The sequence below is a fragment of the Ahaetulla prasina genome, chromosome 4 (assembly GCF_028640845.1).
Source record: "Ahaetulla prasina isolate Xishuangbanna chromosome 4, ASM2864084v1, whole genome shotgun sequence".
NCBI lineage: Eukaryota > Metazoa > Chordata > Lepidosauria > Squamata > Colubridae > Ahaetulla > Ahaetulla prasina.
In genome coordinates this window covers 98,687,802-98,708,164 of record NC_080542.1, presented here as the reverse complement: position 1 = coordinate 98,708,164, position 20,363 = coordinate 98,687,802, and the positions used below count along the sequence as shown (strand labels likewise).

The window sequence follows — 20,363 nt, the reverse complement described above, 5'->3', positions numbered from 1 at the left end:
TTAAACAAGTGTTTATTTTCATGTGTTATGCCAGTGTTTCTTGCTCTGTTTTTCTCATTAGTACATCAGTGGGTACATTATCACATCCATTTAAAACAGCTAGCAATACAGAAACATTATTTCTAGAACCTGCTTTAAGAGCAGCTTTTACTAAGTGCTTAGTAATATACTTCGCTGCAAGATTGTAAAATGTTCTAGAATCTGTTTCTGAATCTTCAGATATCTGTAAAAATTCATGACTTTCAGATATCAGGTCTTCTGAATTTTTGTTACTTTCTTTTTGGGTTACTTTAGTGTTTTCTTTTGAAGATGTAGGAACATTAACTGGTGTTTCTAAAGAATTTTCTGAGAGTTGCTTTGTAGAAATAGTACAGCTTTTTGACTGGACTAGTACTTTTTCTTCCGTGCTATTGTTAATTGGGAGCTTTAACGGAAAACTTGGTACAGTTTCCTCTTCATTGCCTAAATCTGATTCAGGAAAAAAATCACGATTCATATACCATGAATAGAATCGATCTTCCAAAGATAATTTTGAAGCTTTGGGAATGTATCTTTTCATCAATTGGGCATGTTGATATTTTGCTAAGTAAGCAGAATACAAAGTTATTGTCAATAGCACAACTTCACTTTTATCCAAAACTTCCCAAAGTCCATTAGTTGCTATAATAAGAAATTGACATGAGTTATCAACAGAGAAAGAAATTGTATTTGGTACTGGAATAACTGTTTTCTTCAGCTTTGGGTTTCCATGATGGCCAAGGCCACGGGTATTTTTTATTAGTCCTTCTATTAGTCCTTTAGGCTCATTACTGCTGATGGATCCACCATTCTGAAGAATGCGTCTCCTTTCCTCTCTGCAATACGTGGAGTGTTCTTTAGTAAGCCAATAGCTCTTTCCATTTTTGCATAAAACTGCATGAACATTACCTAAAATTAAAAAAAAAATCATTGCATAATTTTGAAGACTATATACAAGAGATTTTAGTTTCAAGTATTGTTTGTGCTGTATCAGCACAATGCTTTTCCATATCTTGAATAAGGTCTAATTTTCAACATAGCGATATGGATGTGCAACAATCTGAATACAATACCATAACACGAACCTTATGTGTATTTATGTGCATATTTTGTATAGTACCCTCTCATAGTTCCTAGTCAAATTCTGATTTTTAAAAACCATTTAAGGTGTTTTCTAAAAGTTTGTACTACACATTATGAAAATGTTGCTGCTTATATGAGGAAATGTGGTTTCCCAACAGGACTAAACAAAAATAGGACCACTAAAAGAAGAATGAAGTATCAATATGCTTCAGCAAATTCCTGAGGTATATAAATGTAAAGCTACATAAAACTATAATGGCTGACATAGCTATCTGAAATGTACAATAAATCTACATTTTAAAAAAAGTCAAGTCTGATTAATGCCCTGTGATAGTTCTTAAAACCAGAGAACATTAGGAAGAAATTGCCAGTTGTGTAAAAAAAAGTGTAAAATTACCAACTTGGCAACTTTAAATCGTGTAGCTCCCAAAATTCCAGGTGGGAGTTGAAATCCGCTTGTCTTAAAGGTGCCAAGTTTGATAAACACTGATATCAGAACAGCCTTTGTCTGAAATATTTTGGAACTGCAACTTCCAAACTCTTAGCAGTTTAGGTAACATAATTGCTGGTATCTAGATGTGAAAACTTTGACTCCCTAGGTATGACTACTAAGGTTATGGCGTGCTGTGAAATTATCTGCTCTGAAAGGGTAGGATGAGCATGCATTAATCTGTTGTCAGTAATGCCACATAATACTTTTCTGATTAGAGTTTATCTCAAATAGTATTCTGCCTCAAATAACCAAAACTGCATAAACTGAAAAAAATGTTTTGAATCTAGGACAAATTGCATTCCAGAGGTTCTATTGAACTGTTAAACTCAGCCATGATTCAGAAGAAATAAAACCTAAAGTGTTTTAGTTGTCCTAGATTGATCAAAATAAAATCTCAAGGAATCCCACAATAATTTTACAAGATGAGCATGACATAGCTGATGTCTACCACCTGCTTTCCTTCATCACCTATTTTTCTTCAACAATTTGCAGTTCAGTGTATCCCACCAACCTGCCTGCCTGTCCACCTGATCTTCCCAGCCCCATTACACTGACCCAGGCACCAGTTATTCACTATGACATAAAGAATAGGATAAATCTTAGCCTGATTTATTCCACTCCCCCCCCACTTTCTGTTCTTCTCTGCTTCCTCTTTGCTGCTGGTCTTTTTTTTTTATTCATTCCAGTTGCAAAACACTTCGAGTAGCTGTTTTGGTTCTCTGTACAAACCAAGACACTCAGAACCCAAACAACCTGAGTTGCCATGGGTGAATAGGTGGCAATATAAATTTAATAAATAAACAAATAATAAATAAATAACCTAAAAACAACTATTCTGGGCACAGAAAGGCTCCTGCAAGAAATGTTTAGAAAACCTTATTGAAAACCTCACTGGTACTTAATACGATAATCAAAAATATTCAAAGTCCAATGTGCTCCCAAGGGCTAAAAACAGCAATTTTTCAACAAAGTATTCTCAGAACCTAATAGGTAGGGTCAATTATATCCTCATTTTTAAGTTTTTAATGTTAGGGTTTGTTTGTTTGTTTGTTTGTTTCTGTAACATTTATACCCCACTGTAATTCAATGGTTTGATGGCAGGATGTAAAAGCTCCAGCATTGCAAGATTAATAGATGGTACATATAGTAGGCCATCAATTCAATAACCCAAGTAAGCAAAATGGGAAATTTCTGGCTAGATCTTGCAGTGGACACCTTTCCTACCAGAGATTTGCCTACATTCACATTCAAGGTCAAATCTTGTAACTTTTCCAAAGTTTTACTGCTTAAAATCCTGTCTATATCCTGGACAGATTTTTTTTATAAGTACATACGGTAGGATTCTAGTTCCATTTAAAAAAAAAAGACCTTTGTATGATAACTCAATTTTCCAAAAATGTTTGGCTAATACAGTCCAGTGTGAGTGAAGGCAATATGATTCATTACAGGTAGTCCTCTGCTTACAACCACAATTGGGATTTGAATTTCCATCGCTAAGTAATGTACTCACTTAGCAACGAAGGTCTTGGCATATCCTGTTGCTGTTATTAACTGAATTCCATCAATTAGCTGGGGATTCATACCAATCCAAACCATTTCAGCCTGGTTCCTTGCAAGCCCTGGTATGGTAAGGGACTGTCTCCTCTTCAACTCCTCCATCCACCTGTCTCCTTTCCCCCAATCTCTGACCTTTTAGCCAGTTCTGGTCAGCAAGCAGTCCCACAACTACATGGCTCTGGTGTTGCTTGCCACTCAGTTGGTCAAGGGCTTCTTGGCATACCATAGCTCTAGGGCTGCCAGAAGCCCCAAAGTGCAGCAATCCAGGAAACCCCAGCCACCCTGCAACATCGGGATAAAAATCTCATGTAGCCAGTAGTTGTCTTTTGATGTGCCAGGCTGCACATGCTTGGTCAGCATTGGAAGCAAGAAAATGGCAAAGCTAGGGCAATAAGAGTCATGGATAGCAGAAGACTTCCGGTGGCACCTTAGATGTTGTAGACGGTCTTTTCAGACCGCTAGCCCCGCGATCGTCTAGAGCCATTCAGACAGCGAAAATCAGCTGTCTGGTGGCTCGGAAACCTTTCCCTCGGGAGAAGAAGGAAAGGTGAGCATTTGGGCAGAGGTAGAGCTTCCCCAAAAGCCCCAGGAATAATTCTGGGGCTAGAAGGGTGAGCGCTCCCTGGAAAGCCCAACAGAGCTCCGGATCCAGGACACTTCTGCTTTTAAGCAGAACAAAACACCACGACCATCTCTGCTTCAAGATGAAGATTTAATTTGATTAAAGCAGACAGAGAAATGACAGGAGCGCTGGCAATGGCAAGTACCAGACCTTAACTCTGTTCTTGGACTGCATTTAAGAAGAACAAAGGAAATGGTGCCTGTACTTAAAAGGATGTAGAAGTGAAACTTAAGGAAGTTTTTGTTAACATTGTTGCGCTCTCAGTCCTCTTTAAACTTGGCAGATTTTACATTTACATGAAGAGATTTTAAAGTGAAAAGTGGAAGGACTATAGAATTGATTTACCTAACCCAAATACAGAGTTTATGAAAAGATTTGAAGATTTATTGAATTTATAGAGACGGTATTAAAGTGAAAAATGGCTTCTAAGCAAATAGAGCTTGGTGTTATTAAGGATGTTGGGATTTTGCCAGTTCAAATGCAAAAGCTACAAGAAAATTTGAAGGAATTTTTAAAAGGTTTTTTAGAAGAAGCTCTAGACTTTCAAACCTCTGTTATAGATCAAAAATTTATGGAGCTTGAAGAGGAAATATCTCAAATAAAAGATATTATCGAAACTAGGAATAAGGATATAAGGGAAGATGTGATGGCAGTATTTCAAAGATTGTTTGAATACACGGTTCAGTTGGATGGAAGAATGGAAGAAATTGATCAAGCTAATATGAATTTGGAAAATAAAATAGAGGAAGTCCAGACCAAGATGAACAGGGCAGATGAGGAGTTGCTTTTGTTGCAATATAGATCGATGGAGTTTGCCCTGAGAGTGAGAGGTCTCAAAGAAAATAAGTGCGAGAACCTGAAAGATACTTTTGCAGATGCTTTTGCACATATATTTGGAGAACAACCAGCAGAATTTGTAACTCGAATCGAAAAAATTTATCGTTACCTGGGTTGCCAGACAGAGACAGTTACTAAAAGATGTTATCTATTTTACAACTAGGAGGATTCGGAATGAAATTTTACAAGTATTTTATAAAAATAAAATTCAAATATCAGTATCAAGAGATATTAGTGTTCAAAGAAATTCCTCCTAAAATGTTAATATCTAGAAAGGAGTTTACTTTCTTGGTGGATGAACTTAGAAATTGTCAGATGCAGTTTAGACGGGATGTTCCAGCTGGACTAACAGTTAATTGTAAAGGAAGAAAATATTGTCTTAACACAGTTTTTAAAGCAAGAGATTTTTATACTAATGTATTAAAGGCTGGAAGTCCACCACTGCTAGAAGCTAAGATGGGAAGCAAAGTAGAGATTGGAAAAAAGCGGGAGAAGGAAGCAAAAAGCACACACAACTTGAAGTTGGGATGGCAATTGCTGAAGAAGAAACATTGGAAAAAGTAGTGGATTTAAATGAGCAAAGATTGATTTGAATAGATATTAAAAGAAAAGAACAAAGAGTAAAAAGCAGCAATATCAAGCGAAAAGAGTTTCTTTTTATGGGAAAGGGTATATCATAACCAAAATTTTTGAATATATTTAAAAAGTACTGTGTATGTGTTTAAATCTTGAAGAAGAATTTGTAGTAATGTTATTTGATTATAAGTGGTAGGTCTATTAGAAAATAAGTTAAAAATTGAATTTGGGAACATAAGGTGTTGATAAAAATAGAATAAGGACTGGAACTAGTTAAGTTTGAAATGTTTTGTAGATGGTATTTGGAATTTAAATACAACGTTATTTGATTATATATGGTGGATTTGTTAAAAACTAAGTTATTCCGGGTAAAAATTGATTAGGGGTTATATAAGGTGTTGATAAAAATAGAATAAGAAATGGAATTAGTTAAGGATTGTATGGTAAAAGGGTAAATTGGGTTAAATGTTAAATTTATATAAGTTAAAAATTTAAGAGGAAAACTTTGTAAAATGTCTTAGAGATGGTATCTAGATTCTAAACACTGGCGTGTACGTATTTGAATTTATAATTTAAATGTTGGAGATCTGGTTGGGCTGATACTATTTATTATTACATATGTTGGATATATAAATTTGGTGGATTATACAAAATATTTTGAAGAAGAAGATAACGTTTAAGGGCGTAAATTGATTTTAAATTAAGTATTAGTAGCTAGATTACCGGCAGCACAATATTGGAAGATGGAACATTTGCTTATCATTGAAGACTGGACGCTAAAAGCAGTGAATTTACTGGAGATGGCAGAAACTTCAGTGTACCAGAAAGACTATTTACAAGAAAGATGGATATTGGAAAGGAGAAGATGAATCGACTATCTTTAAAACAAATATTGGATTAAGAACTATCAAATAGCCTATGAATGAATAGAATATACTGTATATTTTCTTTTTCTTTTTCTTTATTATGGAGAAGGGGAGTTAAGGTTCTAGGGGATGGATGAGAATCGATGGATAGATTGTGTATTCTAGCTTATGATTGTTAGGTATTATACCCTGTATAATCTGGGAAGTCTGGGAGGTGGGTGGGGGGATTGGATGAAGGGGGGGAGGGGGCAGGGTGTGGGTTGATGGGGGGAAGATATGGGTAAATTTTTTTGTAAAACTTTTTAATAAAAAAAAAGAGTCATGGATAGCAGTGGGCCAAGAGTACAAAGATGGGGGAGATAGGCAGGTGGGAGGAGTTGAAGGGGTGGACTTAAGTTTTTGTCATGTGATCATAGTGTGTTGCAACAGCCATAACTGGCACTTTATTCATTGCCATTTTGAATTTTGAACATAGAATAAATAGTTGTAAGTCAAAGACTATCTGTACAATTTAATTGGGATCACTCATAATTTAAGTTATGCTTTACTCAGATAAATCAAGAATACTAACCAGAGTTATCTGTCATAAAATTGAACTGAACTAACAATATATTTAGAACAAGATGTCTTCATAGATTATAAAATATCATAATTAGGGAAGTTCTGAAAAAATTATCATTGCACAATCAATACAATAAATGACTATTCTAGATTAATTCCTAGAATAATTCTAGAGTTCAATAGCTAACAATTGTGTACCACCCAGAGAAACAAGATGGGAAAGTAGGAGGCAAACACAATATTCTGAATTTTATGACTTTATACATACCAATGTTAGCAATATGCATTATTCCATCAATTTCATCTGAATTCTCATTGTTTTCAATCCAACCTTCTTCCTGGATCTCATCTTTACAATTTGCTGATTGCTCATTATCTTCTGATTCTATGATGCTTTTTTTCATTTCATCATTTATACTTGTAAATAGTTCTCCAGGATTTCCTGTGAGAGAACATGCCTCTTGCTCTGTGTTGTTCTGTCCCTTTCCATGACAGATTCTTGAAAGTGGATCCTCTTTGTGCAGTTCTGTTTCAGAATCTTCCTCTTGTTCTGTGTTGTTCTGTTCTTCTCCATCACTTACTCTTCCAAGTGGCTTCTCTTCCTGCTGTTCCATAATTTTGTCTACTTCTTGTTCTGTGATACTTCTTATCATTATTCTGTTTGTTTTAGGTAGTCCCTTCTTATGTTGCAGGAGTTTCTGCTCTTCATTATCATTTATTGTTTCAGTGGTTTCTTCCCCTTCTTGTTCTTGGTTTTGTTTTATGTTGCTTGCCATTTCTACTAAACATATGGCAGTTGTACAGCTACTCCAGCAAACTTTGGAAATTTCACCTCGTCCAAGACGTAAAAGCCTATCCATTCTCCAAAAAGCTTTTGCAAATGCTTTATGAATCCATTCATATTTATTTGATTGTGAGTTTTGGCTTCTGGCTTTTGCAACAGCAAATAGTTGCTCCTTTACTTCATAATCTTCCTTAAAAATAGTGCAAAAAGAATGAAGCATGTTTTTTTCAGCATCGCTAATCTGATAGGAGGAATCGTTATGAGAAAGTTGGTCAAGAAGTAGAAGAGGAAGTTCATCTGAAGTTAACTGAGCAGCAGAAATTCCATTACTTCCATCAAAGAGTCCAAGTAAGCAAGTATCTTTCTTGTGCCCATAATTATCTAGTACAATATACACATCTTCCATTTCTGTGTGCCAAACAGCATTTTTATCTTGACAAATTGCTATGGCTTTAATCAGTGGATTGCTTACTTCTTTAATATATGCTGAACTTTGAACAATGTTATCGATGCAAAAGTATGGAGCAATTTTGATGCTCTCTTTAAGAAGGTCAATGGAACAACCAATCTTTTCTATCTCTCGTTCAGGATATTGAGCAGTTTTTTGCAGTCTTAAAATGAGTTGCTTTCTCCGAATGATATTTTTTTTTATATCTATAGGCTCCACAAATGGCCACTGATAATCCAGTACGGCTTGAGCTTGGTGAACTTTTTTGTGATGAAAAAGTTGGCTGATGTATACCATTTCTTCACAAATGGAACATGGGATTCTAATATTTAAGCTTTCAATTTGCTTGAAATCAAAGTTAAGCACCTTTGCTAAATCCTGTTCCTCTTTGCAGGATTCAGAGTTTTGTAGTTTTTGTTCCTCTTCACTAGTTTCAGAGTTTTGTAGCTCTGTTTGGTATGTCATTCTGGGGGTGGGGTGAATAAATAAAATGTGTTACAATAATGATTAAACAAATCTAAAAAATATTAGTCTTGATCTAAGAAGTCTTAAAAGTAGTTTTGAAACATAGGGGAGTTTCAAAGAAATGAAGCAAGGAAGAAATTAATTATTGAAAGGTCCCGGGGATCCTTCCAAATCCTAAATTTCCAACATTGTTAAACTTTGCAACATTGCCACCCTTAATTATATGGAAAGAATTTCAAATTGATCCAAACTGTTCCATTTCCTGGATTTTGAGGGAAAGGAGTCTCAAAATTTCTCAAATTGGTGAAACCAGCAATAAAATATCTTATCTCTAAGTGTAAAGTTCTTTTTTCCTTTGAAATTATCACTGTCCATTGCTATAACTGCACTGAAATTTTATATCAGTTTAATCATGCAGGTTTTAATTTATAAAGGATCTGAATCCTTTATAAATTTCACTACTGTGTTTCCCTGAAAATTTCTTTTGACCTTATTTTCTTTTGACCTCCAAAATAAGCACCAGGGCTTATTTTCAGGGGTCTTAATTTCCCCCCCCCCACCTTTCAGAGCAGCTCAGCTTCCAAGAGAATCCAAAACGGTGTTTTGGCTGTGGCTTCTGCTGCTGCAAAAGATATTGCTGGGGCTTTCTGAGCATGTGAGCAGGTGCATTTGGAGTCACAGGTGCTTCGAGTGAACACTGCCGCGAGGTTCATCACACCCTCATAGCAGAACGCCTACTGTCAGTGTGACGAATCTCGTGGCAATGTCGCCACTCGCAGGTGCAATGGCATAACGAGTCTTGCAGAGTCCTGCTGCGAGAGGCTGTGTCATTGCGATGAGCCCGACAAAAATCCATTTCTGGTGGAGTTTCGGGAAGAGAAACAAGCCAGAGTATCTGCTGCTTCTGCTGTCCTTTCATGTAGCCAAAATTTCACAAAAGGCAGGAAGGTGAAATGCCAAGCTCAATCTATACCCACATCTTGTGTATTAACCCCACTTTCTCAGCCTACTACCCAAGCAACCCTCCTTTCCTGCTAAGGCTTGAGGAATACTTCGCAAGTGAATTCATTCACTATTTCGCCATGAACCACTTCGATACCGACTGAGGGCAAAGCTAAAGCAGGAAGAAGGGGCCACGCAATTCCTGCCATGAGTGGCTGTGAGCGGCTGCAGAAGAAGTCAGAAGCAGTGTGACAGTTGTTGGGGCATGAGAGACCTGACTCTCATGGGGCATGAGAGACCTGACTGCCCCATTCCTAAAGTGAGTGCAGAGCACGTGGGGCAGCGTCTTCCCCTCCCATCCCCCCAGCTTGATTTCTAAGCCTGCACTTCATCCCTTCTCGTACAACCAGACATTGGGCTGGGCTTAACTAAGGCTTATTTTTGATGCAAACATGAAAATTGGGCTAGCGCTTGTTTTTAGAGTAAGTTGTATTTTTGAGAAAACATGGTACTATTTCACTACTTGATTATCATACGGCCTAGATGGTCAGAGACAAAAATAAAAACTTTTTTTAAAGACTAGAAACTTCATGTAGAATTTTCCTGAAATAGGAAAGAAATGAAATGATTTATGGATTTGAAAATTAAGAAGGATGTGGAGTAATTGAGGGCTGAAGGGACTATAACAACTACAAGGAAGAAGTGAACAGATAATTGTAATTATCTGTTCAAAAGAAGGTTAGAAGTCATTCATATTTTCTTTACATTTTTCCATTGAAATTATCAGTTTCATTTCATTTTCTTTCTTGCACTTTTTTCTTAGCTTTTTTCTTTTGATTTGACTTTTATTTTATGCAAAAATTATTAATAAATATATAAAAAATTATATCTTTGAGTACAGCAAAGGTTAATTCTAAATTATAAGATTTTCAAATTTAGTCAAATGCCTCAGTATTCCCTTTGTTCCTCTAATCCCGTTGTTGGTATGCTACTTATTTGAATATTGGAATCAGCTAAGAGTGGAAATGTAACAAAAGATTCAAGATTTATTTATTTTGTTCTATAATAAAAAAATCTTATAATTTAAACAGATTGTACTCTCAACTGAACAAATTTCTTAGTATTTTCTTCCTAATAAAAATAGACATTCAGTAAGGAAGCAAGAGGAGAGAATTATGGACATTTTTATATCACAGATTTTCAGTAAAATGCTTAATAAAAGATAGCCTTTAATATTATTGTTTTCTCAGCATATTGACTCAGATGTATCAATGTGGTCCCTAAGGAAAGTCTCTCTCCATCCCCATCTAAATAAAGCATGATGACCCTTGTACTGGAAATGAAGCACTCACAAACACTGATAAACGCTTAATGATTCTGCAGCATGGTGTTAATGCAAGACCTTATATTAATCCATTTAAAATCCAGATTCCATTGACTGGATGAAACAGCATCTGGCTCCATGTCTATAAATAAAAAAAATATCCATTTGAAATTTGACAATAGGTTGAGTTTATTTCAGTGCAGAACCTCCAATTAGATTACAGACTACAAGCAGATTTCTTCTTCGTTATGATGGTTATTCTCGGGTGTTATTGGGACACCATTACTCAGCCTAATTTAATTCACATTTTCTTTGTGTGTTTAAATATAAGTGCTAGGGGAATGGGGAGGCATCATTTATCTTTTATGAAAAGAAAAGAATATCCTAAATTATTATTTCCAAATTATTTATGAATTAATTATTAATTATTAATTAATTATTATGAATTATTTCCAAACATTTGCCTAAAGTAGAAAGTCATTAAAATCCTACAAGCTAGGATCCAACAGTATGTGGACTGAGAACTACCAGAAGTGCAGGAGGATTTCGAAGACACAGAGGAAATAGAGATCAAATTGCTAACATACGCTGAATCATGGAGAAAGCTAGGGAGTTCCAGAAAAACATCTACTTCTGCTTCATTGACTATGCTAAAGCCTTTGATTGTATGGATCACAACAAATTGTGGCAAGTTCTCAAAGAGATGGGAGTACCAGACCATCTTATTTGTCTCTTGAGAAACCGATCTGTGAGTCAAGAAGTAACCATGAGCACTGGACATGGAACCACTGATTGGTTCAAAACTGAGAAAGGAGTTTGGCAAGGCTGTATACCGTTACTGTGCCTATTTAACTTATATGCAGAGCACATCATGAGAAAGGGGGGGGGGCTAGATGACTCAAAAGATGGAATTAAGATTGCTGGGAGAAATATAAACAACCTTAGATATCTGCATTAAATATACAGATGATACCATTCTAATGGCAGAAAGTGAAGAGGAACTAAAGAGCCTCTTGATATGGGTGAAGGAGGAGAATGCAAAAGTTGGCTTGAAACTCAATATTAAGAAAACTAAGATCATGGCTCCTGGCCCTCTCAATTCCTGGCAAATAGATGGGGAAGAAATGGAGGTAGTGACAGATTTTATTTTCCCGGGCTCCTAGATGACCGCAGATAGGGACTACAGCCAAGAAATTAAAAGACGCTTGCTCTTGGGGAGGAAAGCTATGGCACAGTTAGACAACATACTAAAAGGCAGAGACATCACCCTGCCAACAAAAGGGTGTATAGTCAAGGCTATAGTTTTCCCAGTTGTAATGTATGGTTGTGAAAGTTGGACCATAAGGAAGACTGAGAGTCAAAGAATTGAAGCTTTTGAACTATGGTGCTGGAGAAGACTCCTGCAAGTCCCTTGGACTGCTAGGGGATCAAACCAGTCAGTCCTAGAGGAGATCAACCCTGACTGTTCTTTAGATGGCCAGATCCTGAAGATGAAACTAAAATACTTTGGCCACTTAATGAGAAGGAAGGACTCACTGGAGGAGAGCCTAATGCTGGGAAAGATTGAGGGCAAAAGAAGAATGGGATGACAGAGAACGAGGTGGCTAGATGGAGTCACTGAAGCAGTCGGCGTGAGCTTGAATGGTCTCCAGGGAATGGTAGAGAACAGGAAGGTTTGGAGGAAAGTTGTCCATTGGGTCGCAAGGGGTTGGACACGACTTCACAACTAACGACAGCAACAGGAAGTCATTAAGTAATGGTGGCCGATATGGGTAAAGGGATTGTCTCCAAATTCTAAATTTCTTTTGTCTAAATAAGCATACAAATATATCCAGTTATCTAAGCAGTGGTTATATGTTTTCATTAGTTATGGCAATTGCTAAATTGGAAGCACCATATTTACATATCTGTTTCTACAGTTGTAAATTCTACAAGTGAATTATTGAGTGAAGAAAATAATCGTTGTAATGCATTGTTATTATTGTTGCTAATATTCAAATCTATTGTAAATTGGCTTCCAGTCAATATCATGTGGTAACCTTCAGTTATAATATTTTAAGTGAGAAATGTATATTGCATTTCTCATTCATACTTAGTTGTCTCAAAATGCTCTTAAAGTAGTCTTCCTCAAGCAGGAACTATTGTGTTTCCCAAAAATATGACCTACCCCGAAAACAATCCCTAGCCCGATATTTACTCATGAGCCTAATATAAACCCTACCCCCAAAATAAGATCTAGTTAAGCCCTGGCAGCACCAGTGCAACAAGCCTCGCCACGACTTATCGCAAGCGGCAGCACCGTATGATGCACACTTCTGCTGCTGCAAGCTGCTGCACTTCTGCTGCTGCAAGCGGCGGCATACCATATACATACTTGGCTTACATTCTTTTCTGTCTTCTCAGAAAGGACATAAGAGTGAAATAAAGTGCACTCAAGTGGAAATGGTCAGATGAATTTAGCCAAAAGGAAAAAAATAGCTTATAGTAGTTTTTTAAAAGATTATTTCCTTTAAAAAAAAAAATCCTCTAGAAGTTAAAACTGTTTTAATCAGCTGAAAAACAGCTCGGAGACAGCTTTACAGCTTGGAGACAGCTTGCATGGGCTGTGCGACAAGCCATGTGGCGTCTGGCTGTGAGTGGCAGAAGAACTTGGGCAACAGTGCGACAAGTGTCAGGGCACGGGAGGTGTGGCTGCGATGCTTCTAAGGTAAGTGGGTAAGACATCCCCTGAAAATAAGACCTGGTGTTTATTTTGGGTCCCAAAAGAAAATAAGGCTAGGTCTTATTTTTGGGGAAACATAGTATTTAGAAATATTGAATCAAATTTCCAAAACCCTAATCAGGTAAAATAATTACAGTCAAATTATCATGGTTTTTTTGCATATTATGAAGCAGAAGGCTACTTTAAGGAATGGGTAATTAGGATGCTTCATGCATCATTTTGAGTTCTATTCTTTCAGAGAAAATAGTGGTGCCCAGGTTTTTAATGAACTTTTTATTTTCTTTTGAAGTTTTGCCTGTTTATTTTGTTTTCAATCCAAGGTACTAAATAATACTTGCACTAAACAATACTTGACTACATTCTTGGTTCACTGCATTGTGTAATATGACATACTGATGGTGCTCTACATTAACTTTTGAGAACAAGAGTTTGGCTTTTATAATAAGTTCTACTTTATTGCTGATAATCTAGAAAAATAAAATATAATGCTTAGGTTTTCCCATACTAGGAAGCAAGGAAAACACTTCCTATGGTTGCTGTCTTAAATAATCTTCCTGAAATAACTATCTTTTCTGCCTTAAATTACTATGAATCAGGAGGTTGGCTATTTTAATCTTCATTAGCGCAAACAACAGTTAAGTGGTCCAAGGTCAAGACATTAATTATCTATTCTTAAACAAAGGTTTGATGAGATGATTGACATTGGTATCTTCTATATACAATGAAAGCTCCCCCTCCCCTTTTGTTTTTGTTCTAGGACAATGGATAGGAAATCTGATATTGCCACATAAATTCTCATTGGCACATCCAGCGCAGCCAAAATTATACCACTGTGATAATGTACAATATTGTTCAGCAGTAAATAAAGACTTTAAAATATAGACTGTACAACTAGTTAGCAGTTAGGCTTTTATTTTCTGTTAGATTTTAATTTAACATCTTTTTAGATTTCCGTTTTAAATTTCAAATATCATGCTCTGTTTACTTTAAAATAATTCTAAACACTGAAAACATCCAAAAATACAAAAAAAATCATAATAATGACTCCCCATTATTTTAATGTGAAGTACAGGGATCTATATATGGATTGTGAATACCTAATTACATAAATGTCCAATTTTTAGATAATTTCTTCATGAAATATGTAAAATTCTGGGATTCAAACTCTCAAAAGATTTTTATTCAAGAACTGTGCAGATTAAATTCATAGCACTGAGAATAGTGAAAACCACAAAATAATATAAAAGCTTCAAAGGGATTACTGTATTGCAAATCGAGTAGCTGTGCAGTAAGTTAGCAAATAGGAATTAACCAAAAACACACAAAAAACTTCCTAGATTTTGAATATATCCAGCAGTGAGAATAAAATGCTAGGATTATATAAATAATCCACTGAAAATGTCAGCTCAATATGTGGGTAAAACAAATTATTCTAATAATCATTAGGTGGAAAAGTGAAAATATAAGACAGTTTTGTAATACCTTTAGATAAATGAATGATGTGCCTACATCTGAAGTACTTTTTACAGACCTGCTTGTTTTCATAGTGTAATAGAATTTATTGTTTGCTTGCTTCTATACTAATACAATCACTTTCCTAAATAATCTTAACAGTCTCTCCTACAAAATTAAAATAAATAAAAAATAGGGAGAAATGTAAATAAAAAAATAATAATAATTTTGCACCAGTTGAGCAGATATATATCAAACATAACTTTTTAATAAAATAATGTAAGAGATTTTAAAACAGAGCGGAATTATTTACATCTTAAAATACAGTGTTAGGAAATGATAAGCAGTGTAATCCTATATACGTCTATTTAAAAGTAAATTATTCAGTAGGGATTACTCTCAGTTAACTAGGAATAGCCTTGTGTCATAAATTGTTTTAGCTTTGAATACAGGTGGATGATTTAAATATTAAGAACCAGATTATTCAGCATAATTAAGTTTCCTTTTTCAGAATGATTAGGGAAAGGAGCTCTTTAGATCATTTCACATGTAATTGTACAATAAAGGGTGACTGCACTTAAATATCATGCAGGGTCCATGGTTTACTATACAAAGCACAATTACTAGGCTAAACAAGCTATAAAAATATATAGCTTGATGCTATAATTAGCATTATTTTTAAGAAAAAGGCTAAGTATATATAGTGCACTAAAACAAAACCAAACTAAATTCATTATGGCTAAGAGGACAATTCATTTAATGGAATTTTGGCTTGACATGGAGATAAAGCATATCATATGAATTGTTGTGAAATAGGATACCTATAGAACACAACAAATTACCTCTTAAAAAACAGCTGTACAAAGACTTATTCTGAATCAAAATATATACTTAATTATATGTGTTGGATGATTCGTTTCTTTAATTCTGTGTAAGTAAGATGGGGAGTCTTTTAAATTGCACCAGCCCTTTGTAGTTGTCGAAATATTTGAATTATAGTTTAAATTTAATAGAAATACATTTGGTTAAATAATTTTTAAAGCAGTTAACTTAGATGATTAAGTACTGTCATACTGGAGAAAATAAGGAACAAACATGAAAACCCAATAGGAAGAAGACAAAATATTGATGTAAGATGGGTGTTATTAAATAGATTATATTTAAGAAGCATTTAAAACATTAAAAAGCATTAAGAAAGGGCAGTTTAAGAATAAAATGCATTCGACTAGAACTTCTTGGTAGACATTGGCTAAAATTATTTTATTCTTTATGTTTTTGCTACAGAATGTTGGGAAAAATAATTACAAAATGGGAATTTTAGAAGGTAGAAAATTATGTTGATTTATGGCTCGGATATGGTAGCAGGGGGAGCATCAAGTTTACAAATTCTGTACAGAAGCCAGTGTGGATGTCCCAACGCATCCCTTGAACTTCAAGGCAAGTTGAGAATCAAAAGAAGATTGCTACATCAAATAAGATGTATTTCAGTTCCATTATACAATATGAGCTAGAGTTTCAACATCATATCTGAGGTCTCTGTTTGTGATAATGTGCACGTAATACAAATTTAGCTCAATTGAATTCTTTTAAGTGATTTGGATTTCAATCCCCAAGAATAAAAAGTGATGTAATTCAACGTTACTGCAAAATACTATTTTTAAAAATAAAGCTACTGAAATCTATTCTTTATTTCTGATTTGTTTGTCCATTGTAACTGGAATGTATAATTGTCTTTAAGCCTCCAATGGCCTGGCCAATGGGACTAGTTTTGTTAAATCTTACCTATTTGCTTTCTTCAACCAAGGTGTTCAGTCTTTACCCCCCTCTGACTAGCTAATCGCAGCCTTCTTGAATTTATGCTTTTCACTCAGTGAAAATCTGTAAATCAGTACCTTAAGCTTCTAGAAAGCCGTATGTTCTTTGGAATTCCTTTCTCTGATAGTTGCAGATTAATACTGGACTAGTAGTTAAGTCCAGTGTTTACAATTATTACTATAGTAACGGTATCCTTAGCCACTGAGATATTGTTCTGATTTGTATTATGTAGCAAAGCTAAAATTGGTACTTCCTGTTTTGTTTTGGGCTTCTGCATTTTTGTTTCTTAGACAAAAATAAATAAGAAATAGCCTTAACATTTGAACTTAATGGAAGGATCATAAACTAGTACCTTAAGCTATATTATCTCATGAACAGATTCTGCTGCTAAAAAATGCACAAAAAATGAAAGCTTAGAAATAAAATCCATCCATGAATTTGGTTTGTCTTGATTTTCAACATCAGCATATTGCAGCAATCTGCTCATTATTAAGGAATATTTATGTTAATAGGAGGTTACATCCGGCTTAAACCAGTCTTCAAGATCTATTGCCATTAGTGGAATGTGAAAGTGCTTGCAACTGCCAAATGTACTGATTAAATGTTGGATTTAGCCTGGAAGGACTGAGGTTCAAGTCCCTATTCATGGTGTTTAGTAAGTGATTTGAGCCTCTCATTTTCATTTGAGCCATACATATTGACTCCAGGCATTTGCCAGGAGTCAATATGTAAGGACTTAAACACAGACACTCACTCTCTTTCTCAGTTATTGTAGTGAAAAATTAAGTACCATGCTTAGAGGTGACAAAAAGATGGAAAAATGAATAAGATAAAAGATTTGTATTCACACTAGGTATTTTATATAGCAAAGCCCTCTGTAGATAAAATATAGCGTATGAGATTATGACTGGGCCTTTTTGAACTGATTACACTAAGGGTTAAAATGGTTGCCTCTGAATCATCCTCAACTAGTGAGTGCCTGAACTAATCCCTAAAGTTTTGTTGGCAAGATTTTTGGTTTACCCTAGCTTTTTTCTTACAAGGGCTGAGAATGAATTACTGGCCCAAAGTGATCCAGCTGGTTTTATGCCTAAAGCTGGACTAGAATTACAATCTCCTGATTTGTAGCTCAGTGCCTTAACATGCAATTGAAAGGGCTGAAATTCACTTTTAGGAATGTTTGCTCTGGCAGCAAACTGTCTTTTGTTATTAAAGACCAAGTAGATAACAACCCAAAAAAGTGCTTTTAAGTTGTACCATCATTTAGGATTATTTTTTCCTAAAGTAATTTGATAAGTATCAAAATCTTTTGGTCTCATATGGAAAGACTTTTCAATAGTATTTGTAAGTAATTGCCTTGCAAGTATTAAATATGGTACAGAAATCTTTAAATAAACAGTAAGAGACGTACTTTTTGCTACAGCCCTGTTCTTTTCTAAATAAACTTTATTATTAAAGTTCTACATGTAAAATAAACATGAAACACAATACAGAAATGAATATAGAAACTGAACCTGCAAAACTAAACATATAACTCAAAAAAACATACAGCCCTCCTATTCTAAAATGAATTAAATGGCCATTATACTCATGATCAGTTTTCAACTATTGTAAAGTCTTGGAGCCCGTCTGAAGACTGTTCTGATATAAATCACCATGGAACAATTGTTTGTTGCTGCATGGATTATCATCTGGGGAGAATATATATCACTGGTAGGGCCATGGGGCAATAGAAAATAATGAAGCAAAAAGTTGGTGAAATAGATAATCAACAAGAATTGCTTTGGTTTAGTTGTCATCTTAATACCATCTCAATGCCAGCAAATCATTTCAGTGAATGGCTAAGTTTGTTAGCTAAAGAGCTGGTTTTCTCCAACATACATCTCATCTCTCTCCCTCTCTCGAGAATTTAAAAAAGTTGGTAGGGAAGAAGGCAAAGCAAGGTTTTTCATTGCCAGCTACCACTTTTCCCTTCCTGCAATTTTAACCAGTTTAAATTCTTTATTCCAAGCCAATGGCTGTTGAAGCTCTTTCCGCATTTACCTTCAACAGGTCTGCGAGCTCGCTTTCTACCCGAACAACTTTTTCAGAAATCAGTGTATTAAGGAATGAACGAACCGTGAACTTCCTTTTATCCTAAAGACATGCTCTGTGCTCTTTGGAAACAAGGATGAGGCCGCGAGGTAACTTATGTAGGCGGGAGCGCACGTTTGGCTGTCACCATTACAGTATTTAGCTCACGCCCAAGGGTGGAAACGGGCGCGAGGCAGCTGTTATCACCCGAGGGCCTCAGTCCAGCGCTCCAAAGGCCCTTAAAGTTTTCTGCGGGACAGGATCGCCCCTTTTAATACCTTTTGAGGAAGTGGCACGTACCGAGGGAACTTCTCACTTTCGCCTCCGAGTGGTAGTTTTTACACAGCAAACATCCGTGCGCGCGCCCGCGCTCACGAGCTCTGTGACATGGTAGAGTGCCGGAGATTTATTGCGGCATAAGCTGGTATCTCACGGCACATCTAAAAGTCCTTGTCTTCACGATTCTAGGAGACTTACTTCCTGACAAATTGGGAGAAGCCTGGATTCGGTAACAGGGGTTTTCGCCAACCAGACCCATTACATTCCACCATGCCATCCTAGCCCCGTCCTTCGCAAGACGATATTTGGGCACGGGCGCCGCGCGCAGGGCACAGACAAATACGATGCCCGTCCTGGGGCGCAAAAATGGACTCTCGAAGATTACATGGCCGTGAATATGCTGCTAAGGGAGAGCTTTTGGAGGCGCCACTGTTTTGGCACCTAAGCGAGGGAGGCCCAGGCCGTGTCTGCAGCGGGATCTTTCCGCCAAGAGGGACAAACGCGCCAAGCTGCAAGAATATGTCCGTCTCTGCCTTACTGTTTCCTTAACGGGCGCCTCGCCTCCGCCTTCTCTTCCCTTCCCCAGCAGGACCCGCCCGCGGTGCGGCCTGTCCCCTCCCTCCTTGGGAGCAGCCGGCGGCTGCAAAGCGGGGAAAGGGGAGGGTCCAGAGCGCTCGACGGGCGCGCTGAACCGGGCACGGAGCAGGGCTGGCGTCGGTCACAACAGAGCCGAGCCTCCCGCCGCCCGCGCTGCTGCGGCATGTCTGAGGCTGGTGCGGCCGGGCTTGGAGCTACCGCTGCAGCTGCAGCGGCAGCAGGAACAAGCCTCGGGGGCAACGGCGGCGGGGCCGGAGCACTGCAGCAGGGTTCCCCGGCCGCTGGAGGGTTGCCTGCTTGTGGTCCCGCCCGAGCTGTTATCGCTGCTGCGGCAGCTGCTACTGCTGAGAGCCCTGCAGGAGGAGGCAGTGGAGGTGGTAGTAGCAGCAGCGGCGGGGGGCTCGGCTCGGCTCGTATCGCGGGGAAGAAGGCACAGCTTCGCTCTGCACCCCGCGCCAAGAAGCTAGAGAAGCTGGGAGTTTACTCTGCCTGCAAGGTACCCAGCCAGCCCTAGGGTTCGGGAGGAAAAACAGACAAGATTAAGGGATTGCATCGACGTCCAGTGCAGAGGTCGCCGCACTTGCTGCTTGCCCTTAGGGGGCGCCCAAAGATGTAGCTGTTGCAGTTTATAGTTGTCGTCAGAAGGGGAGGTGCGGGAGTGGTTCTCTGGGACTGCAGCCGGTGCTTTTAACGAAATAAATAGGCTCTAAAACGCAGCGGTTGGCTCGGTGGTCATTTTCAGGGTACGCGTGTGCGGTTTCCCGCTGGACTTCCTATTGGTATTTAGCGTGGCAATTGCTTTCCATTTGGAAAAGTATTTTTCTGCTCAATTATTCGTGTGTACCTGTG

The 20,363-nt window shown here is 37.2% G+C and overlaps 2 protein-coding genes across 6 annotated transcripts in view; one reads left to right on the top strand and one right to left on the bottom strand.

The window, feature by feature from the left end:
• Positions 1 to 21: 21 nt before the first annotated feature.
• On the bottom strand, positions 22 to 19,495 carry PP2D1 (protein phosphatase 2C like domain containing 1). 3 transcript variants are annotated; one of them, XM_058183776.1, is made up of 3 exons: positions 18,917 to 19,495; positions 6,882 to 8,311; positions 22 to 927 (listed from the first exon to the last, which is right to left on the bottom strand). In XM_058183776.1, exons 2-3 carry the CDS (start codon positions 8,308 to 8,310, stop codon positions 26 to 28), a joined length of 2,331 nt encoding a protein of 776 aa, XP_058039759.1. In that variant the 5' UTR covers position 8,311; positions 18,917 to 19,495; the 3' UTR covers positions 22 to 25. The 3 variants fall into 3 exon arrangements, 2 of the variants coding, with proteins under 2 accessions (XP_058039759.1, XP_058039758.1); XM_058183775.1 differs by having other exon boundaries at positions 18,939 to 19,495; XR_009155153.1 differs by lacking the exon at positions 6,882 to 8,311 and having other exon boundaries at positions 791 to 927; positions 18,917 to 19,463.
• Positions 19,496 to 19,538: 43 nt separating this feature from the next.
• The window catches only part of KAT2B (lysine acetyltransferase 2B), an 86,995-nt gene continuing 86,170 nt past the window's right edge, over positions 19,539 to 20,363 (top strand). For all 3 annotated transcript variants that reach the window (XM_058183773.1, XM_058183772.1, XM_058183774.1), the window contains exon 1: positions 19,539 to 20,010. In XM_058183773.1, coding sequence (XP_058039756.1) covers positions 19,678 to 20,010 — 333 coding nt within the window. In that variant the 5' untranslated portion in view covers positions 19,539 to 19,677. The remainder of the gene's footprint in view (positions 20,011 to 20,363) is intronic.

Excerpts from the sequence above, each read along its gene's own strand:
- PP2D1 (XM_058183776.1), bottom strand. The coding sequence starts at position 8,310 with ATGACATACCAAACAGAGCTACAAAACTCTGAAACTAGTGAAGAGGAA. Across the intron at positions 928-6,881 it reads AATGCATATTGCTAACATTG|GTAATGTTCATGCAGTTTTA; the intron begins GTATGTATAAAG and ends TTTTAATTTTAG.